General features: G+C 32.5%; 1 protein-coding gene and 1 pseudogene across 2 annotated transcripts; both read right to left on the minus strand.

Annotated features, from left to right (window-relative positions):
* On the minus strand, nucleotides 1–987 carry LOC148196801 (uncharacterized; annotated as a pseudogene).
* A 1,556-nt stretch (nucleotides 988–2,543) lies between these two features.
* LOC124830809 (kinesin-like protein KIN-5D) lies at nucleotides 2,544–9,187 on the minus strand. 2 transcript variants are annotated; one of them, XM_047304641.2, is made up of 23 exons: nucleotides 9,034–9,187; nucleotides 8,653–8,959; nucleotides 8,411–8,540; nucleotides 7,983–8,138; nucleotides 7,418–7,894; nucleotides 7,024–7,121; nucleotides 6,773–6,929; nucleotides 6,604–6,673; nucleotides 6,356–6,432; nucleotides 6,194–6,247; nucleotides 6,025–6,105; nucleotides 5,823–5,934; nucleotides 5,546–5,632; nucleotides 5,283–5,458; nucleotides 5,032–5,193; nucleotides 4,851–4,958; nucleotides 4,620–4,778; nucleotides 4,426–4,509; nucleotides 4,135–4,340; nucleotides 3,943–4,044; nucleotides 3,764–3,873; nucleotides 3,519–3,670; nucleotides 2,544–3,417 (listed from the first exon to the last, which is right to left on the minus strand). In XM_047304641.2, the coding sequence occupies exons 2-23, from the start codon at nucleotides 8,826–8,828 to the stop codon at nucleotides 3,196–3,198; spliced, it is 3,156 nt and encodes a 1,051-aa protein (XP_047160597.2). In that variant the 5' UTR covers nucleotides 8,829–8,959; nucleotides 9,034–9,187; the 3' UTR covers nucleotides 2,544–3,195. The 2 variants fall into 2 exon arrangements, with proteins under 2 accessions (XP_047160597.2, XP_047160596.2); XM_047304640.2 differs by having other exon boundaries at nucleotides 8,653–9,141.
* Between the last annotated feature and the right edge of the window lie 8,739 nt (nucleotides 9,188–17,926).

Below are 17,926 nucleotides of genomic sequence, written 5' to 3' on the forward strand. Positions count from 1 at the left end.
TCATAGCCAATCATCTTTATGTTGAACTTTTAAAGGAAACAAATGATTAGGAATCGTTTTTACCTTGGCAATAAATCTCTCATTTTTATCAATCAAAGTACATTATCCATTACTAATCTACATATTGTAGCCTTTTTCTGATAGTTGTCTCATACTCAACAGGTTTTCATGAAAACCAAGAGAATAGAAGACATCAAAGATGAAATTATGAGAATGATGTGTTAATTTGATATCAATTTTTTCTTTACCAAAAATTGGAATATTTGTATTATTCCCAAACTTCGCGGTACATTTTACAATTTTATCTAGTAAGGTAAATAATTTATTTTTCCCACACATGTAGTTATTGCAATTAGTATCTAAGTACAAAATATTTTCATCGCCGATAAGATTATTTGCTACTAAAAGTAAAATATATGGGTTATTAGAACTTTCACCAGTATGCTCATACTGATTTTCTATTATATTTGTCTATTGCTTGAATTTGGAATTTGTTGCTTTATGTCCAAACTTTCCACGGTATGCTCATATTAATTTTCTATTATATTTGTCTAGTGTTTGAATTTGCAATTTGTCGCTCTATGTCTGAACTTTCCACATTAGTAGCAACTGAAATTTATCTTTCCTTGGTAGTTAAAGCCTCATCTTCCTCTTCCATGATTGATAGATCTAAAATTGTGTCCACTTCTTTCTTGATTAGGGGCTTCAAATTGTTGTTTTTCCATTGTTGATTTAAATTACAAAGACCTTTTCCTTTAAAGTTGTCACGACCTTTACCTTTAAAATTTATCTTTTCACCTTCACGACTTCTACTGTCTTTACTATGATTGGATCTCACCTAGATTTTCAAGGCCTCTCCGTTTCTCTTTCAGTTTTTTCTAAAATTCTATTCACATGGCTTTCAATACTACCTTGCAATTCTGCAACTATCATGGTGTATGTGTTGTAGGACTCAATTATTGTATTCAGGACATGATTAAACTTCATTGGCAAGGTGCATAAAATATTATCCACCACCTTGTTTTCAGGAATGTCTTCTCCATATACCGTAATCTTATTAACAAGGTTTTTTATATGTGAAAAATATTGTTCCACAGTTTATGAATTGGACATCTCATATCTTTCATATTCTCGACTCATGAATTACAATTTGAGTTTCTGAGTTTTCTCTACTCCTTTGTATGACAGCTTCAAAATGTTTCAAGTTTCTTTGACTGTTTTGGCATTTGCTATTTTGCCAAAAATTGAATAGTCTACACCTTGGTAAATTTGTGATAACGTCAATCATTCCTTTCTTTGAGTTGTATCATCAGCTCCTTGTTGTATATCTAGTTTAATAAAGTTTCAAATATTTTGAGCTTTCAAATAGGTGGACATCAACAATATCCAACGAGTGTAATATAGTTTCTCATATAATTTGAGACCAGACCAAATAATATTGTAATTTGTTATCATTTTTCTCTCGACTCTACAAATTTGATAAAGTGATAACTTTCTTGGTCCTCACACACTCAATTTTTTTACTGACGCTCTCAAACTCATGAAATCAGTGCTAGATCTAACGAGCTCCGATACTAATTTGAATCAGTGAGACATTATGGAACTTACACTCAGAAACTTGAAACCCAAAGAAACCAAAGCTTTTCTCATTTATTCGTTCAACACACATAGATAAACAAAACAACAAAATACGCTAGCTTTTGGTAGATGCATTCACGGAAATTACAACTTTACGAAAATTGCAACTTTAGTTGGTGTTGAAAAAACTTACGCTTGCAAACAATTTATTAAAGCAAGTGTAGGTCACACTTACTTGATTTATTTCCAACACACTCGTTATTTATCCTAATCTTTTATTTTCTCTTATTGTATGTAAGTGGTAATGATAAAAGATAGAGGGTGAGGAAGTAATTGAAAATGAAAAGAAAAAGAGATTGTTTTAGAAAAATAATATTTGTTTTATATTTATTTATTATAATTATTAATACTTTTATTTATTTATTGAAAGATAGGATACGCATACAGGGAAGCAACCATAAATAGTTTTTGCAGTTATTTGATGTGAAGTGTCTAGTGAAAGAATGTGAGCCTCAATAAGAAGGATGAATTAAGTGTCGAATAACATTAATGAATTACAAATGAAATAAGCCTTCAATTGTCATATTTCACAATAGTTGACCCTAAGCATATTTGACGATGCCTCAAAATATAAGCCAATATGTTGTCCGTGTATGAGTCTAACACCAATTAGTTTAGTTGATTACCACACCTGTGTCAAATGCACGAGTCTTGTCGATGTGCAGTACTTCGAATAAGGAAAGGAAGAAAAGAAAAACAGAGATATAGAAAAGCGAATACTATAGTTATGGAGTGTTAAAAACGGGCTAATCAGTCTTTGAAAAAAAGTTGTAAGTCACTTACATTCATGTTTTTGCCCTTTTTCATAAAAATATTTCCTAATCCGTAGATAGAAACTAATTTTTGTGTAACATAAACATTAACCAAAGAACTTTTACTCTTTCCAACAAAAAGTCTTCTCTAACTGACCACAAACTGAATGAACATAACATGCCCAAAAAAACAAACAGCTTCTACTAACTGTGGTAGACCTTGGTAACATGGAGTTTGTTAACCTGAAACAGAAGGTACAAAGTATTCTAATCAGAAGCTGCAGCTTTTTCACAGACAGGCATAATCTGGGACCCAGTTATCTGTACCAAACCCAGCACAACCTTGGACAGTTAGTTGTTCCCTTGACCGTACGCTCAATTATGAAGAGAATTATGTGTTCACATGTTACCAGCCTGTACAAGCTTTGGTTTTTGTCTCTCATTCCTGACACCCGTATTTAGGCCAACCACGAAGCAAATTCCTTTATCTGTTTAGGCACCCACAGATGAAACGTTACGTTCATGCTCATCTTATCCTGCTTTGTCTCAGCGTACTGTTGTACTGCGTGTCTCCCACTACTAATTTATTACAAAATCCATCGGTGTGGCAATGTCAAAAACTAATACAAACACCCCCAAAAATTATATTAATGTAGTGCGTACCAATCTCAAAATGACAACCTTTTACATATTCCGGCTTCTTTTTTTCCTTTTTCATCTATTTTTCAAAAAATAAAATAAATGAATATATATTTTTATGCAATTATATCTGAACAATATGCTATTTACAGAATTCCGACTGTCCCTAATTAATAGCAGTAAGAGGAACTCTGGAATCTCTAACTGATTGAGTGGCTTCATATGCCCCGATGTGTTTAACATCTCCATTTGCATGTTTTGGAGATCTTGCATCCCAGAATGACCTCAACAACTCCTCAAACGATGGGGTTCTTAGTTCTTCTATGGATGAAACACTGGGCAAATTGAAGAGTCTCTTTCTTGGTGTTGAACAAGATGGTTCGTCGACCTGTATGGCAGTTATTTAAACATGAAAAATTAGAAACCAGTAACCAGTGAATATTTGTCGAGGCTAAAACATATACTTGGGTCCTTAAGTCTCTTTCTTACCACGTATTCGTTGAGAAGACATTCCCCTGCATGTTCAGTTATCTCTACAATTTTGTGGTAATGACCACCCTTTAGTTCTCTCAAATCACCACAGCAAGGAATAATCATAGAGTTCAGATTCCCACAAGCTTCATGATCAAGTTGCAACGAATCTGCAAGTGTTTTAAACTTGTCAGATGACATTTATGGAATTATCTAAACCTAGGCAACAATGATGATGCATCGATGTAACGCAAAATACTGACGATCAATGGATGAGTTAATATCCTTGTTTGCTATTCCTGCATCTTCGAGTGTAGTTGTCACGGCACTTGAGAAACGAGAACGTAGAGTTTGATTAGCTTCAATTCCTCCCCTGGCCATATAGCAATGTCAAAATAGGTTGTCTTTCGACTACATCTTTATTGGGGAATACAATACCTACCTAACAATAGTATCCACAGAAGCAGCATTTCTCTTCTCCAGGCCAAGCAAAGACTCTTGAGCTTTTCTCCATTGTTGTGAACCTACTTTTGCCTTGTTGAGGCTGCAGTAGTTTTTGTTCAGTACAGGAATGCCAAATAGAAGAGAATAGTAGACTGGAAATATAATATGCATTCTCCTAGGTCATACATACCAGATTTGAAGAACCTCCACAAGGTCTTTCTTCCCATGTTCTACAGCAGAGGTATCTTCCTGATAGTTGGATTCTGTTTTTTCCATATGAACTCTCCATTCTGTCTTGACAGAAGAAGTGGAATCCTGCATGGTTAATGCTTCTTGTCGCAGCTTACTAGTTCTACAGTTTGCACTTTCTCGAAGATCATTGACTGCCATTTGAACCTGAAATGATAATATCAAAAGGAACGTTATGTTCATTGTAAGTACTCGTGGACGTCATTACAGGTAAATTAAAAGCAAAGGCTACCAGTTGTTTCTTTCTTGCATTTGAACTTGCTAGCATTTCTGCCACTTTCTCCAATAGTTGTTTTTCTTCATAGGCAGTACACTCCTAAGACCCAGCAAAGAATGAGAATCATCAAAGGTTAGAAAAGAAAATGAGTGTAAACCATATCAAACCATGATTTAAGCAATTGTCAGAAAAGAAGGTGCTGCAATCACCTCAAACTTCTTCTCAAGTTCACCCAATTTCTGATCATTTACCAATTGTGCTTCTTCCACAATTTGCGTCAGACTAGATGCATGCCTGTCTATTGTCTCAAAAAAGTTCACCGTTATTTTAGAAACCACACGTGTAGTCTCTACTGCTCTAGCATGCGCCTGAATGAAAAATAGCAGAAAATTCAGGATCTCTGTTACAGAAGTTCAGTCAAAACACTAAAAATAACAGACCTCTTGTTGTTGACGAGCATAAGCTGTTAAATTCGCCTCTTGCTTGTGAAGACTACTTTGAAGATCATTTAGTAATGAATCAGCTTCTAAGGCAATTCCTTTAAAAAGCTGAACCACATAAATTAAGTTAAAAAGGCCCAAAAATCTTAATTAACCAACTTTAAGGTCAAAGACAACTTACATCCTCCAAGGCAGATGAATGCTTGGCTACTTCAGATTTCAAGTCATCGTAAGTTAACTGGTTATTTACTTTAAGCTCCTCAGCTAAATCATCCAGAGCTTTGATACCAGAACCATACATGTTTTTCAACTTTCCTACTCGTTCTCTAAGATCTTCAGTAGCCTTCAAAATCATACCATAATGAAATTCATAAATCTGAGAACCTGAATTTTAGCAAATGAATACAATTTTGCATCCTTTGTTAATCCCACCTTTGCTTTCATTGATACAAAAGACTGCATATCTTCATCCATGTCCTTCAGTTGCTGTTCTTGATGCATTACTGAAGCTGAAACTGTCTTGTGCAAAACTTCAAGTTGTTGAGCTAACTGAGACTGGAATTTCTGGATAAGTATTCTATTTCCCTCTTCAATTTTATCCTTCCGCTCTGAAGATTGGAAAAGGCAATTTCATCTCTGATGTCAGAACTACGTGCTTCTCCAATTTCAGAAAACCACCAGAGAATCGTACTCACCAATTTTAGAAAACAGGTTTGACACATCTGATGCAGCATTCTCAAGCTCTGCTCGTAGTTCAACAGCACGCTCCACAAGTTCTTTCTCTGGAAAAGGCATGAAAAGTTGTTAAAATCAAAAAGATTGGAAGTATGCTCTACACGTGTAACAATATTCAACCAATGCTCTACACGTGTATCAAAAGATTGGAACTATGACCTAAGGCATGAAACAAGTAGCATTGGAACCGACCCAGAAAACGTATTTAATAAACACACAAATGGCACAATTACTAACCAGATTTTAGGAGATTTGATATCAAAAATTCCTTTTCCTTAATTGTTGCATTTGCTTGTTTGTGCCTCTCCTCAAGATCAAACAACGACTGCTCAGTTTCTTCTAGACTTTTCTGAAAATACAGATGTCAGAAGTAAGTTCAATTCTTGAATAGATAAAAAGTCCAGAACTAAAGAATGCAGTTAAGCACAGCCACTTTTACCTCAGTTTTTTCAAGTTTAATACTTAATTCAGCAGTCAAAAGTTGCTGAGAATTGTAGAGTTCTTGAAGCTCCATCAATTGCTACACACATAAGGCCAGTTCATGCTTCAATAGCTAAGTAATCAATAGACATAATAAATGTGGTAGTATAACTAATAATGAAATCTACCTTATCCTTAGACTCTGCTTCTAGTTCCATGCGTTCTATCTTCTCAGCCATTGCCTAGAAAACACAGTAAAAATTTAAGATTAGGAATGTTTCCCAAATTATAACAGAATTTATGTTTCCCAAATTATAACAGAATTTATATTTAAACACTTATAAGGAAACCTTCTTCTCTGCTTCTTCATGAAGGTAGCGATCGCGAGGTATATAGATTCCATTCTTCTCTCTTGCTGCATACACCTCTGTTTAACATAAAAACAAAACAAAAACACTACATTTCAGAAATGAATCGTCAGATAGGGAAAGAAAGAGAAAGAAACAACCAGCAGACTATTTCTCTCTATTTAGAGAAAAAAGAGCACAAAGAAAAAACAAAGAGACATAAGCTACACTAATATGGAACAGTCAACAACCTTGCTTTAGTCTGTCAATTTCAGAATACAAATCCTTAATCATTGCAGATTTCATCATTTTCTGATTAATCTGAAAAAACAATCAACTTTAAACTATTAGAAATCATCTGCTGCCTGTTAAAAGGAGCAAAAGGTTAATCAAAACGAAGGAGCAACTATAAAAAGTCACCTCTGGTTTGTTCTTGATATTTTTTGCACGGTGTGCATAATCCAAGGTACTAAGGGTTTCTTCCAGACAGTGAATGGAAGGTGATATTGTTGCAATAATGCACGTTTTGGTTTTACCACCCAAGGAATCCCTCAACAATCTGGTTAATTTGCTATCCCTGATATAATAAATTAATAAAAGCACTCTCAACATTTAAAAATAATCAAAAAAGGAAAAAGAAACTTTACTACAAAAGTTGCAGTTACTCATACCTATATGGAACATGACCTGAGTGCTCAACTAGAGCATTAATCACTCTACCAAGTGTAAGCAAGCTTTTATTAATCTCCCCAGCCTCCCTTGCTCTACTCTGCAAGTATTTTTTTTTTCCATAGTGAAGCTCTAAAGTTATGATTTTTTCAGACAAATGCCATAGAACGAAGAGGCAGAGGTGATGCCAGCAGTGAAAAACACTAAATAAATAGACAAGGCCCAAATGGTAATTCAATTTCAGAAATACAATGAAGCGATATTAACACAATTTTGACATTATCAATATTCTTACATCCTGACCACAATAAGTTATCTCCCATGAAGTATGCCAAACAAGGAATTTTTCCCATTTTTACCATTTAAATGCATGTGCCAACATTTCATCATCTGTACCTCTCTTGCACCAGATCGTGAAATATTCTCAGAGCCTGCAAGATCCACAAGATTTAGCTTCCCGCATTTAATCATTTCCTCACCCTCTGGCGTGCATTCCTTAATGTGAATTGTGATAGAAAATATGGAGTGAGAACGACTGCTTTGTTTGTTAAGAAGAGTCTCAGCTGTACGCCTCTTTGCAGAACCCTTTTCCAATATCTTATAAATTTCATTTGCAGTGCAAACAATCTCTTCTTCCAAACCCCTAACAAAAACACCCCCCTTCCCATCCTCCATTAGAGCAATTGGTTTCCTAGACTTGTCATCTATAAATTTTGTTGTCTCCTCAGGGGCCAAAAGATCAGTTATTTCCTCGTTGTAAAGCTCTAGAAACGTTACTTTCATGTTATACTCAGCATTCTGAGCTTCCAATATATCAAAAATCTGTTTCACGGCTCTCGGGATGACACCAGCATCACTCGGAAATTCACCATTCTACAAAATCAAGCAGCAAAGAAAGAAACAGATCTCAATACAAAGCAATGAGAAAATGACATAGAGTTTATTAAGTGACATGAATAACCTTCTTTCTTCCACCTCCTTCCATTGTGTAAGTCTTCCCTGTCCCGGTCTGTCCATACGCAAAAATAGTGCAGTTATAGCCCTCGAGCACTTCATACACAATAGGAGACACTGCCTGCTCATACAGTTCTTTCTGTTGAGAGTTAGGACCAAACACCTACGCCAAAATAAACCAAAATCAGTATAATCGCACGGTTATCAATATCATGATTACGATTGATAAGAGAGTTGGTGCATAATAATGTCACAATAATTAAAAGAACTTCAAATTCAAAATTTAATTCCTGAACGGTGTTGTCTTCAAGAAATCAGAACGTACATTTAAAGAAATTCTCTCTCTTAACTCGAGCCTTCAATTTACAACAACACTTTCTTATCTTCAATTCAAAGAACATAACAATAACTTAAAAAAAGGAAAATGCAGAAAACCTTGTCAAACGCGAAGGTTCTATCGATCTGTTTGTTGGCGATGCTCTGAACAGCTGAAACCTCTCGTCTACCTTCGTTACACGATATCACAACCGGCGTGTGCAGCCTCATTTCATCTTCACTCAATGGCCTGCAAAAACGACACCGATTCCATTTTATTTCATTTTTTAGTTTCGGAGCCGTAAAACGCTAAACAAGCTCAATGACCGAATCAGCGCCGAGTTAGAGCGAGTCAAACTCACCTGCACCGTACGAGGACCTGCACATTGACGCCTTTGTCCTTATCATACTTGCTGTGACTGTTTGAATTCGAATCCGCAGATCGCAGATCTCGCACCGGCTTATCGCTGGAGCGCGGCGTCTGCGACGGCGACAACGGTATCATTCCGCCTCCTCCCCTTCTCTGCTGCGCCTCCATTGCGGTTCCACTTCTAAATCGGCGCGGCGAATCGCGATCAGTGAAACACTTCTCCCGGCGACCTTTCACTTCGTGCGATTTCCGGTGCGATCCGCGAGACGGAATAGTGAATGTGTGGTGTGAGAGTGAGGCTGCGAAGAGAAGAGTGAAATGTGTGGATCGAGAAGGAAGAGTAATCTGCTGCGGAGTTGAAATCGGAACTTACAGTGTGCCGGCCTTCTAGTGTGTTCTGTTTCAAACGGAACTTCACGTGAGAAATCGTGGAGTCAAAGACTGTTGTACATGACACACAACACAACCAATGCCTTTAAGATATTTCTTTCTATTTTTTTATGCTTAATGTATATATCCCATGGTGTAAAGAGAGAGTATAATGAAAGGAAAAAAAAAAAAAGAGTGGTGCAATTAGACAAAAGTAAACTATGTATATAAAAAAAAAGAAAATGGAAATTGAATTTGAAGACCGTTAAGGGACGTTTGAAAATAAGTGACGGAAAGTTACCGGGAAAAGGGTCGGGATGACGGCGTCTATGTGGAACGTTTCTGGTATCACATCATCCGACCGTTATAAAGAGAAGAAGAGAAAAATTATTAACATTTTCTTTTGAATATTTTTGAATTACAATTTTGTCTTTGTAATTAATTATTTTGTAAGTGCGCTTAGATTGGGTATTACATTCGGTTTAAGAAGAAGTAGGTCCCTTGATCAGTGTTTTAGAAGAAGTAGGTTTTTCCTGCGCTTATTGCGTGGAGTTATTATTGGTATTATGATATGATTCTACAGAAAAGGTTCCTATCACTGAGGAGGAAAGCAAGCGACATGCGTAAGGACCCACTGCATGATTGGTTGCTTACAGGGAAATTACCCGGTGATTATTTTTTTCAAAATTGAAGAGAAACTGTCAAAATAATAAAATAAAACATAATTAAGTGATAGATATTGTTGAAATGTTGTCTTGGAATAGAGAGAATAATGAAAGCATGCATAGAAAAAGTGAAAAATTAGATGAAAAATGTTAGAGAGTGAGATGAGAGGGAGAATGAAGTTTGGTGGGTGAGGAAAGAAAAGACAGAGTGGGGTTTAGCATTGAGGTATAGTAGTGATACAAGTTGCCCCACTTGGTAGAGTGAGTCACATGCCACTTGGTTTCTGTGATTCCATCTTCCATTCCTTTTTCTTCTTTTCGTTTCTTATACTACCTTCTAATTTTGTTGCTTCACAGCTAAATTCTTATCAATAATCTATTTTTAATTGTCTCTGTGTATTAACCAGATTATTTATAAATGTATACAAGTATTGTTATTTATTATTTATTCGGTAATAAACATTAATTGTGTTTATTGAGTTCACTTTATAATAACTGAATTTACAAATGATATATTTAAATACGTGTGGATTCAATTAATGCTTATTGAACAACTGTCACCCCCTATTGTAACATTATCATGGCCTGCATCCCACAAAAGAAAAACATGGCCTGCAACGTTGTTTATCCCGAAAACGTCTCCAAACCATCAAGGGAGGGACCATTTTTCATACCTAAGATTAAGATTGATTCAGTGCCCCCAAAACTTTAAGGTTGACTCAATCAAATTTTAACTCTACCTTAATTTTATAAAACCAAGTTATAAAGTAATATATATATATATATACGGAGATTGAGAAAGAACATAAATATATAAATGTCTGTTGAAGCAAACATATACGTATCCACTTTTCAACAGCTGAAATCATGTCATGTGAAAAAAGAGGAAAGTTACAGCATAAAGTTATCTCATCTGTTATTAAAGGTGTATATATATATATATTCATACAGAATGCACCACTTTTCTGGTTACAACTTGGTCCATTAATAGTACTAAAGTGATACGATTATGTATGAGAATACTATCCTTAAATATTTAACTTAAGACATACTCTATCTATGTCTATGCTTGGTATGTACGGCGTTGTTCCTTTTGATTTGCTGAAGAGTTAGATGCTCCTTCTCTGACATGAACACATGACTAGGTTCTCATTGTTTCCTCCTCCAAAATTTGGTTCTTTGCCATTTTTGCAAACATAACCGATCTTTCAATGTCATGTTTGCTCTGTGAAAGTTCCCAAATCAATAGCAACAACCACCAGTCCCGTATTCCTCCAAATTACGCAAGCTAGTTAATTAAGTAAAATTTCGAAAATACTTCAACCCTACTACAAACGTAAATTGTCACAACCTGCCAATACAATTGAAAATACACCCCAAAAGAACAATACATATAAAAAATGAATGTGATACAGTCCAAAATTTAACTACTATGAACTGATTCCAGGACACCGTCTTAATAAACTCTTTTTCTTAACCAGCAAATCATTTTTATTAATACAATTTATGATTAACTCCTGTAACATACCTGTAAAAGAAATTACTCATCCTCCTTATAAACCCCTTTTTCATTCTTGTATGATGATATGATAAGATATAATTTTGTAAAAGAATATAATATTGTTTGTAATCAACGTATGAAATAATTTATTTAATGATTTTTGTTATACTTATTTAATACAAAATTTTATATAGATGTGATTAGTGTAATTATTTATCAGGTAATGTCAATTTAAACTTTACATAATAAAATATGAAAAATATTCAATAATAAATATAAATATATATATATATATATATATATATATATATATAATAATTTAATACAATGTTTTATTGTTGATATTTTTTCTTAAGATAAAATTATTACTATTACTATTATTTTTAAATGATAGAATTTTACAAAATAAAAATAAAATATATTTTTTAAATTTAATTTTTTTTAAGTATCTAAATAATATAGATGTCATTAATATAATTATTTATTAGGTAATATCAATTTAAACCTTACATACTAAAATATGAAGAATATTCAATAATTAAAAATATATATATTATAACTTAATATAATTTTTTTATTATTTATAGCTATTCTTAAGATGAAGGTATTACTATTATTATTTTTTTTAAATGATGAAATTTTAAAAAAATAAAAAATATAATATATATTTTTAAATTTAACTTTTTTAAGTATCCAAAATCCTCTTTTATCATTTTATAATAGATATTAAATATTAGTTTAATTTTACGTAATAGATAATAGATAATAGAAAAATTATTAAAAAAATAAATATAAAAAAATTAAAAAATAAAACAAATAGTTTTAAAATAAAATAAATGGATAAAAAGGTAAAATAAAATATATGTATATATGACAATAAAATAAATATTAAAAGATAAAAAATAAAATAAATGAATAAAAAGGTAAAATAACTTATATACACATGTACTAGTAAAATAAATGTAAATAAAATAATAAAAAATAAAATATATTGATAAAAGAGTAAAATAATTTTAATGAGACAACAAAATAAATATAAATAAAGAAATTAAAAATATCAAATCTGCATAGAATTGAAGTAAATATTTTGGTATTTTTTATATTATAATAAATACGTATTTGGTGTATAGAATTGAAGGGTGATTTGAAATTCACGAGGTAAATTGCAATTGAACGGAGGACAGAAAAACACTATAAGTAAAATTAAAAGAAATAAAGAAAAAGAAGTATTGGTTCTATTATTTTGGTTTGGAAGAAGTTGACGAAGTTGGAAGCATGGGTTCCATGGGACAAATATGTAAATTGAATAATGGTCTTCCATGTGCTAACATCTTTTTAACACTCAGAATGTACACTTTAAAGAAATAAATTTGGTCCCATTTTTTTCTGTTTTGTCAATTTAGACAGTCACCTGATTTTTTTATTTTTTATTTTTACAGGAAATACTTCTCATTCTAGGTTACCACACATTATCTTTGTTGAAATTAAATATTTAATTCAAATTAATTTTATTTTAGTATTATAGTAATAATTTCACAATGAACTAACTACTTTAACTGATTTTATATTAATTTAAAAAATTAATCGTAATCCATAACACTTAATTTCCAATAAGAGTAACATCAATAATAATTTTAATTCATAAATATAAAAGTATACATCTCCTTCTCTCTCTATGTATATATATTAAAGCATAATTAAATTTAATGAACAGTTTAATTATAAATAGGTGAAATTTATTTATGTTTTAGTAATAAACATAACTTAAATTAATAAGTATAAAATAAAGGGTTAAATATATTTTTAGTCCCTAAACTATTGGCCGTTTCTGGTTTTCGTCCCTGTTTCAAAGTAAGGTACAGTTTGATCCTCATTCTTTTCGAAACGTTCGTTTTAGTCCTCGAAATTTTGGTTTTCGAGGACTAAAACGAACGTTTCGAAAAGAATGAGAACCAAATTGTACCTTATTTTGAAAAAAGGACAACAACCAGAAACGGCCAATAGTTTAGGGACTAAAAACATATTTAATCCTAAAATAAAATGTTTAGTGCAGAGTTTGATGGCAAACCGTTTAGTTTGGAGAAGAAACAACACAATGAATTCATTTTTCTCATTTTGTAATTTTTCAATATTTAAATTAAATTAAATTGATTATTTTTTAACACCCTTAACTGCCAGGCATTAAATAAAGAAATAAGGTAGTAATATATTAGGGTAACATAAATTTTTAATTACTTATTGTGTTAACATAAATTAAACATAAATTTTTAATTAGGGAAACATAATTGTTACTTTACAATAAATGTTTTTAATATTATTTTTTATTTTGAATTTCTTACTGTATCGCATTATTGTGATGATTGTTAACTCTGAAAATTTGAAAATTTTTAATTTAAATAACTATGTTGAAGTGTTTTTGTCAACTAAAGGTTAGGGCGTCGTAAATTAAATAAAATAAATGGTTGAAAATATTATTATGTTTTTTAAATAACGAACTCAACAGTAAAACATATTTTTAACTTAAAAAGTAATTTTATATATTTTTTTAATTTTTTTCTCATGCAAATTCAATCAAATTACAATATAGGTACTTATAATGCTTTTTTTATTTTCTCGTACTGATCAACATGTATTACATAACACCTGCAAGCAACAACCAAAAGGTAAATCAACGTTTGTGAGATCATACATGCAATAGTTTTTTTTATTGCTTCTATATAGAACATTTTTCATGGCCTCGACAGGGCATTAGAATAATTGTTTTTTTATAAATTGTATTCATTTAAATATTTTTTGTAAAATAAATCTAACTCATCTAAATATCATTCTATATTACTTTTAATGTTAATGTTTAGTGTCAGACATCATTAAAACGCATCCAAAAATCCTCTGTGCGGACGTCAGGTGTCAAGTAACTAGGATAGAAATCAGATAGTGGAAGGCAGGTGTCGACAGAAGAGCAGACGCTCGTTTGAACGTGGGAAGAAAATGATTGTTTTCTGAAACTTCCGTCTCACTCTCTTCTGCATGCACCCTTCTTCCCAAACTCTGAACTTTTCATCTTCTCCTCCTTCTCACTAGAAACTCTATCTTCTCTCTAAGAAAACTCACCCTTTCTCTTCTCCGATCATCATTCAGAGACCGTAGGAGCACTCCCGGCATCCCAAGCTTCGATTTAAGCCGAACAGTTCTGGGTTCTGAAATCGGTAAGTTTCTTGTCCCTAACTGTTCGTTCTTGTGAACATGCAAACCAAGCTCTGGTTGCATGCGGTCATCTTGTCTGAACCAATCTTGGTTTTCTATAACTTGTTTTAATTAGAAGAGTTGGTCGAGCGTTGAGGGTAGAAGAAATCGTATTTTCGCAAACCGTATTTCTGCCTCTAGGACGATCGTTCACGCTAGAGGTAAGGGAAGGTTATTTAATTTAATTTGTCTGTTTATTTGGTTGTATGAAGGATCGCTAATTGACTGAAATGAATATAATGCATGATGGTTGAGATGTTTGGAGTGTATGAATGTGAATATGAGTATTTGTTTGGAGTATGATTTATTAACATGATATAGATTTTACGAAGTATGTAAATTGATGTTTTATGTGAAGTTATAAAGTTATGAAATGATGTATTGGAAAATGAGTTGAAGATAAATGAAAATCTGAATATGAAATCCTCACTATGATAATGTGTGTTCGTCATTGAACGGTCCTTGACCGTTCGGTGTTTCTAGTAAACTTCTTTGAAATTGAATTCTTTCATTTGGAAAGAATTCTAGTTGAGGACGAGCGTCTTCTTGTAATAGTGCTATGTTTGAGCGTTCGGCCAAGCGTAGATGCACCTGAGTGTTATGTGAGGAACTGAAAATCTTGTAAACATGCATTTGTATATTTAGTTATTCTTAAACATTGTCTCCATCGTATCTTATTATATTTATTATTATTAATGTTTCTATTATAAGTTTAAATTAGTGATAGGTATCAACCCAAGCTCTCGTAATGAGTGGCGCTCGGTCTTATACCAAGCGTTTGTACTCGTTTCTAATTGATCAATCTTGATGAAACAACGTTCGTCCACTTGCAATAGAATCTCCTTTACCGTGATCGGTCATTAACCAGCATTAGGTTCTGTATATGAATTATTCTACGTATGGTTCTTTAACGTTTTGACCCATCTACATTCATTGTCTCCGATCTAGATTTCCTGTACTTAATGTATTCTTTGAATGTTGGTTGTAGTTACGAGAGTCAGTTCATTTAACCGATTCATGTTGTAAGTAACGTTCGTCATATATTGTATAATTGTACCCGGTTTATTTCTTAAATCTAACAGTAACCCTTTCGGTCTTATTCTATTCTGGAACGGGAGATTTCTCTGTCTCGTTCCTATCGTTTGTCCTCGTTCTGAAGAGGGCTGAACGTTCGGTATTTGATGTTCTTAGAATTTGTGATAAAGATGACACTAAAGTGAAGAATTATAAAAGATGAAGAGTATATGAGATGAATGAAAGGTTGTGGATTTTGAACGAGCATTCCAGGGAGGAACGACTCTTGGATGAATATTGAAATGGTAAAGTATGAATGTGGTAATGCTTAGCTGGCGGTTCATCCTGATGTTCCGTGAGTACCCGTCCTCACGTAGAGGAGGGTAGGTCATGTGTGGAAACGGCAGGAGGTCCTAGTCCTTAGGGGTACTTTGGACAGATAAGACTAACCTCGGGTGGCAGCTGATGAGAGTATTCCAGTTACTACATCACCCGGGTGCACGAACGTCGTAGCTACACAGATTTCATACAGTCCGGACAGTCAGTCTAGTATTAGAAATTGTATGTTACATATGTTGAATTTGCCTTGTGCGTTTGATTGTTTGAAGTGTATGTTTATACTTGAATTAAATTACATAAGCTTACCTTGCATTTTCCTGTATTGTCTGGTTTTGTACGTCCGTCCTTGTCGTTGCAATGATCATCCGTGTGGATGTGAGCAGATGGAGATGAACTGCTGGAAGAGACGTTGGAAGAAGAAAACTTGGTGGAGGTTGAAGTCAAAACCGAACAGTAGAACGTTCGGTTAGTAGATAGTAGTCTTATTGTGAGGTGATCGTTCGGTCACCTCCCCTCTTTTGATTTTATCTGACCGTTCGGTAGGATCTTTTGTAAACCGTTCGGTCATGTTTTCTCTTATCTTGTACAATTCAATTGGAAAACTTATGTAAGGCCGTTCGGCCGTAAGCGTACGTTGATTAGTGTAAGACTGAACCGATACATTATTAAATGTAATTATTTCTATTGTATGGTTTATTACTGTATTTTTAAGATGTTACACTTAGTAATTTTATTTTTTCTATTAACTTTTTTTTAATTTATCACATAAATCAAATCACTCACAAAATTTTACAAACTTTATTTTTATATTCACTCACTTTCACTCCTAATTATCTTCCAAAAAAAACATACACAAAATTTACTCTTAAATCCACCAAAGTTCATTTATTCACTCTTCCTCAAATTATTTTCAAAAGTAAAAACAATCTTAATTTTTAAAATATTAAAATATTCCCAAAATAACCTTTTTTTTTTCAACGACACGCTAACTATTTTCAAACTCACCCATGACTAAAGTAGTGGAAAGACAAATTTAATGACAAGTTTACATTTTTAATAGACTAATTAAAATTATAAAATTAATGGGACTACAAATTATTACATGAATATGACCATTTATGACTTGAGTTTTTAGGTTCAGTTTCGGAGTGATTGTCCACATTTAAAAAAAAATTATTCAAAAATAAAATTCAACACATATAACTATAGTAGATATTTACGATTATCACGTTGATAAAATTTAATATTAAATCAATTATTTTAGAAAATAAAGGAACTAAATAAAATTAAATTCTCAAGAAGAAGGACATTTGCAACTTTTCAAGAAAAAATATATATTTAAGCCCTAAATTTATTACCTCCTGCAAACTCAAAAGGGTTAAAAAAAACTATCATCGTTTATAAATCTCTCAAAAATGGGCTTTTGAGCTCAGAAGCCATAACACTATTGTAAACAAAATTCACTATTATAACAAAATTGAGATTACTTTTTTTTGGGTCTTTATCTTTCTTTTGTTAGGCTTTGGACCCTGTTCCTTTGTAACTCAACTCCCACTAATAATTGTTTGGTTGTGAACAAATTGGAAAGAGAAAATAATGATTTTTTTTTGGATAATCATACTTTAACAACATTTTTTGACAACATTTTAACCTCATATACGTGTCATTCTGTGATTAGTCTATGTTGGTGTTTATGAATATTATTATTGATTGTGAAGTAATTTTGGATCAATCACATAATCACACGTGGATGATATTAAAATGTTGTCAAAGTATCATTATTTTTTTTTAGGAGTATTGTAAAGTGATTAAATTCGCATCATTATCCAAATTTTTGTTTCTTTTTTATGTATTATATTGAGTATGTTATGGTGTCCATCAATTGTAATGCGTTATTATTTTTTCATAAAACCCTTTTCATTTATATTTTATTTTTATTATGTTTTATTTATATTCTCTCTACCAAATAGATCTGAATGATGTTTTGCGGGTATATTACCACTGCTAATACAATTTATTCTGAAGCTTAACATCATGGCAAAGTTTACGAATAAACTAACTTTTGATAAAAATAAATTAATTAATTTAAAGATTATTATTCAAGTGGTTCCAATATTTTTTTTCTTTATTTGAAA

The sequence above is a fragment of the Vigna umbellata genome, chromosome 6, assembly GCF_029865625.1.
Source record: "Vigna umbellata cultivar VRB3 chromosome 6, Vumbellata_1.0, whole genome shotgun sequence".
NCBI classification, from domain to species: Eukaryota; Viridiplantae; Streptophyta; class Magnoliopsida; order Fabales; family Fabaceae; genus Vigna; species Vigna umbellata.